The 12,090-nt window shown below is 37.2% G+C and overlaps 2 protein-coding genes across 3 annotated transcripts; one reads left to right on the plus strand and one right to left on the minus strand.

The window, feature by feature from the left end:
• Window positions 1–2,185: 2,185 nt before the first annotated feature.
• Window positions 2,186–6,398, plus strand: LOC124883695. Its single transcript, XM_047390931.1, has 2 exons — window positions 2,186–2,376; window positions 3,553–6,398. Exons 1-2 carry the CDS (start codon window positions 2,302–2,304, stop codon window positions 5,320–5,322), a joined length of 1,845 nt encoding a protein of 614 aa, XP_047246887.1. The 5' UTR covers window positions 2,186–2,301; the 3' UTR covers window positions 5,323–6,398.
• A 792-nt stretch (window positions 6,399–7,190) lies between these two features.
• Window positions 7,191–10,930, minus strand: LOC124883696. 2 transcript variants are annotated; one of them, XM_047390933.1, is made up of 3 exons: window positions 10,676–10,930; window positions 9,344–9,498; window positions 7,191–7,989 (listed from the first exon to the last, which is right to left on the minus strand). In XM_047390933.1, the coding sequence occupies exons 1-3, from the start codon at window positions 10,748–10,750 to the stop codon at window positions 7,908–7,910; spliced, it is 312 nt and encodes a 103-aa protein (XP_047246889.1). In that variant the 5' UTR covers window positions 10,751–10,930; the 3' UTR covers window positions 7,191–7,907. The 2 variants fall into 2 exon arrangements, with proteins under 2 accessions (XP_047246889.1, XP_047246888.1); XM_047390932.1 differs by having other exon boundaries at window positions 8,489–9,498.
• Window positions 10,931–12,090: the final 1,160 nt, after the last annotated feature.

Genomic DNA, 12,090 nt, shown 5'->3' on the forward strand with positions numbered 1-12,090 from the left:
ATTTTCTATTTTATGCCTCTAATATTCCCAGAATGACTGCTTTCCTCGGAGGAACTGAATGCCTTCAGGACATATTTTACACATACTGAATTCCTTCTGTAAGACAATCAGTTTGCCTCATTTATTAAATTAATAGCACACAGGTATCTAGAGAGTGGAGGCTGTTAAATAAATGAGGTAGATTGGTTTAATTCTCTGATCCACTCCTTTTTACTTGCATTCATGTTCAGTGTAAAGCAGCATCTTAAATTAAGCTTTTGCCAACAATTTAATAAAAAAATGAAATTAAGGCAAAGATTCATGCACACCAACGGACATGCATGGTCAGCAACAATATGCAGACAGGCTGTGGTGTTTAAATAATACTCTTTTAGTTCCAAGGATTGTAAAATATGCCAAGAAAATATCCCCCACCACCAGCCTGACCTGCTGATACAAGACTCATGGATCCATGCTTTCATGCTGTTTGCACCCAACTCTGACCCGACCACCTGAATGTCACAGCTGAAAAGACTGATTGGACAAAGCAATAGTTTTTCAAATTGTTGCTGTTCAGGTTTGGAGAACATGTGTGAATGTTGGCCCAAGTTCCTGGTCTTACATGACAGGAGGGGGACCTGGAGTGGTCTTCTGCTGCTGTAGCCCACCTGCTTCAAGGTGTGATGTGCTGTGTGGTCAGATGTTTTTGCATACCTTGGTTTGATTGTAACTCTTATCTCAACCCAGACTAACCATTCTCTTCTGACATCAACAGGGCACCTTTATCCACATGGCTGCTGCTCACTGGAGATTTCCTTTTTCTTTGGACCATTTCCTGTAAACCTGAAAAACGGTTGCGGATGAAAATCCCAGCAGATCTGCCATTACAGACCAGACCATCTGGTACCAACAACCATGCCGGGTTCAAAGTCCCTTAATTTACCTTTCTTCTATATTCTGATGCTCTCTTTGAACTTGAACAAGTCACGTTCAACATCCACACACCTAAATGCATTTTACATTTTTAATGCAACAATGTTCTGGTATATTTAGTCTAGACAAGATATGATAACAGCTGCCATATATTCTGTGACTGTGTATATTTCAATAATTATCAGAATGTTTGTGGTCAAAGGCTACTTTTTATTTCTATTAGGAGATAAAGAGTAATCAGAAATTATTTAGTCTTTTACTATAAGTTACAGTAGCTACGGTATCAGCTGTCATGTTATCTGGCTGTCTGTATTTAATGTTAACTATTATATCAGTGTAATCAAAAGCTGTGTCAACACAAAACAACTACTCTAATACGTTTTATGAATAATAATAATAATAATAATAATAATAATGGGCATGTGAACTGCTCCTGTTGCTCTCTTATTGTGAGAGTTGAGTTGAGGTCACATCTTTCTTTGCCTCACTCTCTTCGGCCAAACTTACGTAGAAAACTCTTCTTTGAGGCCAGTGATGTTGGTGGATTATTATGGGATGTTAATAGATTATAACAACCAGGTTATGTTAGCTGTAGCTTCATAATAATAACCACATGAATGTCTCTCCAACTGAACGCTGAATTAAACGACTTTGGATCATTTAGGAACAAATTACCTCCTCTCGCTACTAAGCTAGCTGCTACGTTACAAGGGCACTTCCGCCTGAAAATATCAAAATAAAAGCATTTCCTGTTCCTTTAACTCAGACGTTTTTATGGAGGTAAATTGGGGCCATAAAGTTTGTTCAAACGAAAAAAATTTTAACCTGAAAAATTATTTTGAACCTACGGAAGAGTATTAGGGCCACTAAAAAAATAAAATAAAATTCTGACTTTAATCTCAGAATTCTGACTTTAATCTCAGAATTCTGACTTTAATCTCAGAATTCTGACTTTAATCTCAGAATTCTGACTTTAATCTCAGAATTCTGACTTTAATCTCAGAATTTTGACTTTTTTCTCAGAATTCTGACTTTAATCTCAGAATTCTGACTTTTTTCTCAGAATTCTGACTTTAATCTCAGAATTCTGACTTTAATCTCAGAATTCTGACTTTTTTCTCAGAATTCTGACTTTAATCTCAGAATTCTGACTTTAATCTCAGAATTCTGACTTTTTTCTCAGAATTCTGACTTTAATCTCAGAATTCTGACTTTAATCTCAGAATTCTGACTTTAATCTCAGAATTCTGACTTTTTTCTCAGAATTCTGACTTTAATCTCAGAATTTTGACTTTAATGCAGGTGAGCACCTGGAAGCATCTGGGTGCAACCAGCTTCATCGCCTGAGATGTGAGTCGTGCAGGGGAACGTCCAGCAATCTTGGGGAACATGTCAGATTTAAGTGACTTTTTACGTGTCCGAGGGCTTCCTGAAGATGCCATTTCATTATTGGAAGAGCAGAAGGTGAGTAAAACAACAGTTAGTTTAGTGTCCAAAATGGAACAAGCTGTTAGCATGTTTGTTAGCTTACATCGTTAGGAGGAATAAACGTGTTCCACAATGTTACATCACACGCATTGAATATAGGGTTATTAGCTGCTGATTGCTGGAATTATCCCAAAAGTGTTGGTTGTGTTTTATTTTATTGTTCTTTGTGTTGAATGTTTTCCAAGAAAATTAACCAGTAGTTGAATTATAGACGCTAACCACCTGCCAACATGAAAAATGTATTTGATGCGTTCAATTGAGTAACGTTTCGTACAGCAGAGGAGAGAAACTTGAATGAAATTGAAGGTGAAATACATGTTTATATATATTAATCAGGAAAATGGATGGCTTGCATAAACAGCTGCCGATCCCCGATTGTTGTTCTGATTGTGGTTGACTAAAGATCCTCTCAAACCATTCGCTAGCACCAACTAATGTTGTGCAAATAACTATATATAGGCTATGTTAGTGGTACAATGTTGGAAAAATATACAAACTTGTTAAAATGTCAGAATCACAAAATCATTTTCCTGCTCTGTGTTTTATGTGCCAGCTCAAGACTTAAATTACATTTTATACTCTGAGCTACCCTCATTGTTGTCAGTGCAGTTATCGCCAAGGTGCGGAAATGGTGGGCTACAGTTCACTAAATCAAACTTAATACACTCATTAATGTTTCTTATAAAACAGTAAAACTAAAATTGCTGGTTGGGGAGCACAGCCGCCTTGAACTTTGACCACAGGGTGATATGATGTTGTTCGCACAACCAATGGAAACGCAAAATTATGTGATGGATGGATGGATGGATGGATGATCCAATTGCTGTTCCAAATAATGATATACAATGTTTCATTGTGTGTTCTCTGTGTAATACTCTTTATTAGACTGTATATTAATGAATCGGTGTTATTGTACCGACATGATAATCAATCCAATCCTTTCATTTTAAAATAAAGTAGAGGATGGTCCATTTACTGAAAGGCTATGCTTTAGCTCCTTCTTTCACCATTGTATGTCTCCCTAAAACAGTATATAGCTTTTATGCTATTTAAAGTCAGTATTTTCCTATTGGCATAAGGGTGATCTTAACACTGATTTGCAGGGAAGACTTTGAAATAAAGTAATTGTGTTTTCTGTCTGTTTTTGTGCAGATTGATTGGGATGTCATAGCGCTGATGGATGACGCAACTCTGGCAAATTACATCCCTTCCTATGGAGACCGAATTGCCCTCTTCAATTTCTGCAAAAGCAAACAACCACTCTCAAAAAGAAAACAGGGTCTTCTGCAGAAGCTTCGTGAGAAAATGAAAACCAAAAAGGAAAGTCCAAAGGAAAACACCTCTCAAGAAAGAACAAGACAGACAAAGAAGCAAAAAGCAACACGAAATATTGAGATAGGATGGATACATACTGATGGAAAAATAACTAAACAGGTGAGAGCGAAACAGGGAGGTGGGACTAGAAAAATTCAAATGGCCACCGATTCTGAATTAAAAGATATTCTTCATGAAGGAAAGAAACTTTTTTTCCCTGATGGCATGTCTCCTAAGGGTCCTGAGACAGATTTTGAGTTTGAGGTTTGGGACTTTAAACAGAACCACCTTACTGATGACACCTGCCTGACGATTGGCAATATGTATGAAGCAGCGAGGCTGACAATGTTACGCTTCTACATTGCAACAAAGCCAAAAGTTCCTGAAGAAGATGACAGCGAGACATCCGAAGTCATATTTGTCTTGGAAAGCAGTAGCAGTGAAATTAATCCATTGCAAACGTGGGAAGTCAGGAGTTCTTCTGTTGATGCCCACCCTGGTTTAGAACCTTCAGATGATTCAGAAATTACTTTTGGTCCCATTCTTAATGCTGAGGAAGATACAGAAGACACATTAATCTATGAGGGTTTTCTTGTACCCCTCAGTCCAGCTAATCCAGATGATGCAATAACAATCACTGTACATCATACTAACACTTTACATGACATTATTACTGCTTTCTCTGATTCAGATATTATGAGAAAAACACTGAATGTGAAGCGCATACTTCCAGACAACACAGAAGAAGCAGGCAGTGGCTCAGGGATACTAAGAGATGTTCTCACCTGCTTCTGGAATAAATTCAATGAGCGATGCACCCTCGGTACAACAGTTAAAGTGCCCTTCATTCGCCATGATTTTCCTGCTGAAAAATGGAAGGCAGTTGGACGAATACTTTTGAAAGGTTACCAAGACTGTCAGTATTTTCCAAATAAACTTGCAATCCCTTTTCTTGAACAAGTGCTTTTCAGTAGCGTTTACAGCGATCTTAAAGCACATTTTCTACAGTTTGTCAGCAGCCAAGAATGTGAGGTTTTGAGGGAAGCAGTCAAGAATTTTTCTGCTATTGACCAAGATGATCTTGTGGAGGTTCTTGACAGTTATGGCTGTAGAAAAAGAATAACTGCCGAGACTCTGCCTACAATCCTTTATGAAATAGCACACAAAGAGCTTGTCCAAAAACCAATGTTCGTCATTGACTGCTGGAGAGAGATCATCTATCCACATATTTCCCTCAGTCCAGAGGCACTGATCAAGTTGTTCTCAGACCTGCAACCAACATCAAAAAAAGTCTGCCAACTGCTGAAATTTGCTGAGGATTTGTCTCCAAAGCAAAAAGATGTGGGAAATCATCTCAAAAGATTCATCAGAGAGCTGGATGACATTAAACTTCAGAAATTTATGCGATTCTGCACTGGATCTGATCTTATAGTAACAAACAGTATTTTTGTGGAATTTCAAGATATGACGGCATTCACAAGAAGACCAGTGGGTCACACATGTGGAAGTATTCTGCAAATAGCTGACAGCTATGAAAATTTCCCAGACTTCTGTTCTGAATTTAATGCCGTTCTTGAAAGTAATGTCTGGGTAATGGACATTGTTTAGACAGCTACTGCAATCCACTACATTTGAATGGTTCATGCAGACTAGAGCAGAGCTGCAAAGAGACATAAAGAATATGTATTTTGAACTTATGAAAATTACACCTGTTTAAAACAAATCTGAGTAATTGTCCATTTATGTCAGAAGACCAGTTTTGACTGCAATTATTCCAGTTTCTTTTATCATTCCTAGTTTCACACGACACAATGAAGTGGTAAAAAAAAAGAATGAGTTTTACACTGTTTATTACTATATCCAGAGCTGTCTTCACCAGATCTGAGTTCTCCTGCTGCATGAAAGAAACCTGTAGCAACAACAGGAAAAATTATTTCAAGAGATCTAAAGAAAATGTAATGAAGCTTCTTTTTTAAGCTTCTTTAGTGCCTCATGTTTTGTAGCAGTTTAGCTAAATCAAATACTCTTGTAAGTAAGGAGTCAGACTTAATTAATCCAGATATTTTATTATTGGGTCTGGATAAAACTCAAACATTGTTACATTGTAAATGTTATCTGTACAATTTTACATATTTGAATTAGTCATGTCTGACAGTATGTTTCTTTACAGTTTATGCAATTGTTAGCTAAGTTAAGCTGAGGTTTCAATTTTCAGTATTTGCTGTTAAAATACAATTGAAAGTTACAGAAAATATATTTATATATTTTCCAGTATTTTCTAAATGTCATATTGATTCTAAGCATGTGTGTTTCTCATCCACCAATAATCCACTGCATAATGGATTCAGTCTGTTTTGAAGAAATGTACTGGTTTCTAATGTTATAAATAGAAAGTATACAATGCAGTGCAGTGATCGGTGAACAGAAGATATCCAATTTTTGTTTCTGCATTTCCTCAACAATTAGCACTTGTTTTATCTCTACAGCCTAGATGACTCGTTATTTTTGATACCACAAGAGCAATAGTGTTAATTTTTTACACTGTCACTGATGTATAACACAGGGTTGTATTAGATCTAGTTTCTGTTTTTAAAGGTTGGCTCATTCTAATGGCCATGTTGTTGGGATTAGCAAGAAAATGTTTCTTGTAAAATTTTGCTAATAAATGTTACTTTAAAATAAAATTCTATCATGGTTTTTAATATGTTGATCTAGCTCCTTATCCATTTCAACAGGCGTCAAATCTATCCCCTTACCTCCGGCTTTTAATATGTGTTGGCTGTAAATGAAAGAAAAATTTAACATGTGGCTTGGCTTTCATCAACCAAATTAAAGACTGTGATCAGCTAATTTAATTGAGAGAAATATTTAACTTTACAGGATAATGAATAACCCTAAGGTAAATCATTTATTGTGAGAAAATGAAGAGAATGGAATCAGAATTCAAAAGAACTCAGTAACAGAGCTGAATGCCATTTATTTGTCTTTAACATGTCATTAGAAAAAGTTAGATACACATTTGATAATTGCAAATGGTTTCAGACTTAATGGGACAATAACTTGGAACTTCTTTTGGGCACTGTTTTGTCACATAGGTGCAGGGATGCCCTGGGAAACCCTGAAGAGGCTTGATAACAAGCTATTCATTTTATTCAGGTATGATGGAGAAGGGATCCACCTAAAAGATGAAGGACAGTAGCTCTCGAGGGCTGAACTTGCCCCTCCTCCCCGAGTTAATGCATGGGTAATTTGCTGATACACACAAGGCTTACAAATATCGATCTGGATTGCCAGTCATGAATAGTAAGAAAAAAAGTTGGCAACAGAATGCAACGGATAGTTAGTGAGTTTATACTTCACAAATGCTTGGCAACAAAACAGTGATGTTTATATTTAATGGAAGGCAGGTTTACAAATTTTATAATATCCTTTTTGCTGTACTCGTACTGCCATTTCATTCACATTTCACACACACATTGTCATTGGATTTCATTTAACAACACAGAATTGTGTTAGAAGAAAAAATACATTTGTTTATGCAGCTGAAAGCATAGCTAGTTAGAAGAATTTGTTACATAACTGATGATCACATCACACTATCTATATTTGACAAGAAATGAGCATTGCTACTTCTAATGACTGAGTGTAAAAGTAAAAAAAAAACTATATATTGGGACAAGATGTCAACCAAACATTTTTTTACTTTGATCAGTAAAATGGTAGCTGAAAGACTAAACTCATATCAAAACACTGCATTTACATTATACCAGTAATAACCATTAATATTCTGACAGAATGATGTAAAAAATGACATGTTTGCTTGCCCCCAAAATGTCTTTCATTTGATACAAAGCAAGAATACCTGCATATAGGGTACCTGTAAGACATGACAACTACTCACATAATCAAGATAAACAGAAACACTGTTTTTTCTCTTTTTGACTACAGAAATTTCTGAAACACTTTGGAGTATTTTTTCTCTTAACCTTATATACAGATCAGCAGCAACAAGTGGATCTCTTGGGGCATTCCATTCATTTTCTACCATAAGCAGACAACAAAGTTCAAACACTGTTTCATCGCAGGGATATTGGCTTTTGGTGTACACTCTTCCATGCACACACTGATCTCATCCATGAAAACAGGTTTCAGTCTATCCTCAGCCCTGTGCAGCTCTGGAAAAGAGTACATCACTACTGGTCGACCCGATGATGCACCACCACTTGGCCTGATTTTGTGTGAGTTCCATGTGTGCACAACGTCATCAAGTTCATCCTGCATAAAAACAGCACAGTGTAAATGTATAAAACAGATAATGGAACAATAACTTTTCCCAAGGTTGGGGCTTATTAAGTAATTAATACAAAAAGAAAGTGACCTCTAATGCCAAGCACAACAACAAAATAGCACTTTCAGCAAACAGCACATGCACACAGAGAGGTGCAACACTTTAAACTGTATGATCCCTAATTTCATATGTAGCATTAACTTACTGATAAAACAGCTTTCTGAAACCAGACCCAAGGGAGCACTGGGGAACAGACTCCCTACTAATTTAAAACATTTGGCAATAAAAACAAATTTGCTCCATGCACATGTGCTGAGAAAGGTGTAGTTATGTCTAATGATAAAATAAATTCCATCAAATTATTAAAATGAAAATAAACTCATTTTATTCACAAAAGACCTTTTGATATTTCTAAAAACACTACCAGAACATTTACATGTTCAACTTTTGAAACAGACATTACAGAACATGTGTACACCCTTTTACCTGAATAAGATTAAGAAAGCAGAATTGGATAAGATTTTTGCCCAAAAAGTCTCCGGTGAAGTGACCATCATCCTGAAAGGTTTGAAATAAGCTCATCCAAAACTGTGCACTCTGTTTGCGGAGGGTAGCCCACCACCCTTCTATGCGTTGATTGGCTGTACTTCTTCCATAAACGAAACTTTTATCCCCTGCAAAACTGTCTGTGTGGTTTCTCCGCAGAAACATCTGCATTTGTTCGACACATCTATTTTCTATGCCTCTGTCAGCACGTATCCTCTCTGGACATCCATTGATGCATGAAACTGTTTTCAGAAAATAACTTGCAATCAATTTAGGGTCATTGTTTGTGACATAAGCCTCCATCCATAAAACATAGCGGCTAAAACCGTCTATGCAGCCACTAATAGCAATGCCATATAGTTTTAGTTTATCATAGCCATCCATGTGCCAAAGTGCATTTGGTCCTTTGCAGTTGTACTGACGTCTTCTCAATTGTCGAGCTCGTCTTAGTTCCACACCTTGTGGGTCAACCAATTTAATTATGCGTCTTACAGTATCTTGTGACACCACAATTCCACATTGAACTGCACAAAGATGTAGCCATCGATAACCTTGCATCTGACCACTGGTCATGATTTCTTGTTGGACAAAGACCATCACTTCTTCCAGGTCTGACTGATTCTTCCTTCTGAACAGCCCAAGTCTTTTACAAATTCTCTTTAGAGTTCGAACACTTATTATAGTCTGATGACTGTGTGCTAAAATTGCAAGTATTTCTTTGTTACTGAAAGAAAGTCTGAAGTACAGTCTGACTAGGTCATCCAAATCTGACATTTCAGGAACTGTGTCTCTCACTCTGAGAGGGGAACTCTTGGCAGAAGACCCTGTTTTCTTTTTGAGAGTGGTTGTTTGCTTTTGCAGAAATTGAAGAGGGCAATTCGGTCTCCATAGGAAGGGATGTAATTTGCCAGAGTTGCGTCATCCATCAGCGCTATGACATCCCAATCAATCTGCACAAAAACAGACAGAAAACACAATTACTTTTTTTCAAAGTCTTCCCTGCAAATCAGTGTTAAGATCACCCTTATGCCAATAGGAAAATACTGACTTTAAATAGCATAAAAGCTATATACTGTTTTAGGGAGACATACAAAGGTGAAAGAAGGAGCTAAAGCATAGCCTTTCAGTAAATGGACCATCCTCTACTTTATTTTAAAATGAAAGGATTGGATTGATTATCATGTCGGTACAATAACACCGATTCATTAATATACAGTCTAATAAAGGGTATTACACAGAGAACACACAATGAAACATTGTATATCATTATTTGGAACAGCAATTGGATCATCCATCCATCCATCCATCCATCACATAATTTTGCGTTTCCATTGGTTGTGCGAACAACATCATATCACCCTGTGGTCAAAGTTCAAGGCGGCTGTGCTCCCCAACCAGCAATTTTAGTTTTACTGTTTTATAAGAAACATTAATGAGTGTATTAAGTTTGATTTAGTGAACTGTAGCCCACCATTTCCGCACCTTGGCGATAACTGCACTGACAACAATGAGGGTAGCTCAGAGTATAAAATGTAATTTAAGTCTTGAGCTGGCACATAAAACACAGAGCAGGAAAATTATTTTGTGATTCTGACATTTTAACAGTTTGTATATTTTTCCAACATTGTACCACTAACATAGCCTATATATAGTTATTTGCACAACATTAGTTGGTGCTAGCGAATGGTTTGAGAGGATCTTTAGTCAACCACAATCAGAACAACAATCGGGGATCGGCAGCTGTTTATGCAAGCCATCCATTTTCCTGATTAATATATATAAACATGTATTTCACCTTCAATTTCATTCAAGTTTCTCTCCTCTGCTGTACGAAACGTTACTCAATTGAACGCATCAAATACATTTTTCATGTTGGCAGGTGGTTAGCGTCTATAATTCAACTACTGGTTAATTTTCTTGGAAAACATTCAACACAAAGAACAATAAAATAAAACACAACCAACACTTTTGGGATAATTCCAGCAATCAGCAGCTAATAACCCTATATTCAATGCGTGTGATGTAACATTGTGGAACACGTTTATTCCTCCTAACGATGTAAGCTAACAAACATGCTAACAGCTTGTTCCATTTTGGACACTAAACTAACTCTGTTGTTTTACTCACCTTCTGCTCTTCCAATAATGAAATGGCATCTTCAGGAAGCCCTCGGACACGTAAAAAGTCACTTAAATCTGACATGTTCCCCAAGATTGCTGGACGTTCCCCTGCACGACTCACATCTCAGGCGATGAAGCTGGTTGCACCCAGATGCTTCCAGGTGCTCACCTGCATTAAAGTCAAAATTCTGAGATTAAAGTCAGAATTCTGAGATTAAAGTCAGAATTCTGAGATTAAAGTCAGAATTCTGAGATTAAAGTCAGAATTCTGAGATTAAAGTCAGAATTCTGAGATTAAAGTCAGAATTCTGAGAAAAAAGTCAGAATTCTGAGATTAAAGTCAGAATTCTGAGATTAAAGTCAGAATTTTATTTTATTTTTTTAGTGGCCCTAATACTCTTCCGTATAAACCTCCCCCAAAAAAATGTGAAAACTGAAAAAAATGTTTTGCAACTGAAAAAAAAACTGATGTGAAACTAGAAAAAAAAACTACTTTTCAGATTCAAGTTTTTTTTTTTCAAACTTCCAGATTTTATTTTTTTCGGCTTCAAACTTCTGGCCCTGTTTTGGCGTGGGGGGCGGGGCCTCAGATCACGTGGTGAGGAATCATGACTGACAGCTCAACACAGCGGCTGAACAACATGTTCCCAACTGTTGCATTCAGGGACCGTGGGGACTGGAAATATCTGTATTACATCATTGATATTCTTTATATATGTGACTGGTTTAGATAACATGCTTCACCGATAGAAGCAGCTTATGTGAAAACACGACGCGCATCTCAGAGGAGAAAATATGATCTTGACAGATTTGCACAGCATTTTATGTCCATGTTGGAGATTTCCCATCCTCTCAACGTAAAGCAGAAGAACCACCAGACTAAGTAGCGGGAATGAAACCAGATGCAAAACGAGCCGATATTTTCCAAATATCTTTGCATAATTAAGCCTGGACTTGCTTTCACAAGGACTGGACTCGGTTTCTGGTGCATTTTTGTTTAAAATGTGTTTGGTCTTCATTTAGTGAAGTGACTCACAGCCAGGGGCAAACTGGCATACGGGCAACTGTGGAAATCCCGCTGGCTTAGTGGGACGGTGGTTAACTTCAGACCGTGAAGTGAACCACCGTTTTATATTTATATATATGTACAGTGGTTGGACAATGAAACTGAAACACGTGTCATTTTAGTGTGGGAGGTTTCATGGCTAAATTGGACCAGCCTGGTAGCCAGTCTTCATTGATTGCACATTGCACCAGTAAGAGCAGAGTGTGAAGGTTCAATTATCAGGGTAAGAGCACAGTTTTACTCAAAATATTGAAATGCACACAACATTATGGGTGACATACCAGAGTTCAAAAGAGAACAAATTGTTGGTGCACGTCTTGCTGGCGCATCTGTGACCAAGACAGCAAGTCTTTGTG

This window comes from Girardinichthys multiradiatus, chromosome 18, assembly GCF_021462225.1.
Source record: "Girardinichthys multiradiatus isolate DD_20200921_A chromosome 18, DD_fGirMul_XY1, whole genome shotgun sequence".
Lineage (NCBI taxonomy): Eukaryota > Metazoa > Chordata > Actinopteri > Cyprinodontiformes > Goodeidae > Girardinichthys > Girardinichthys multiradiatus.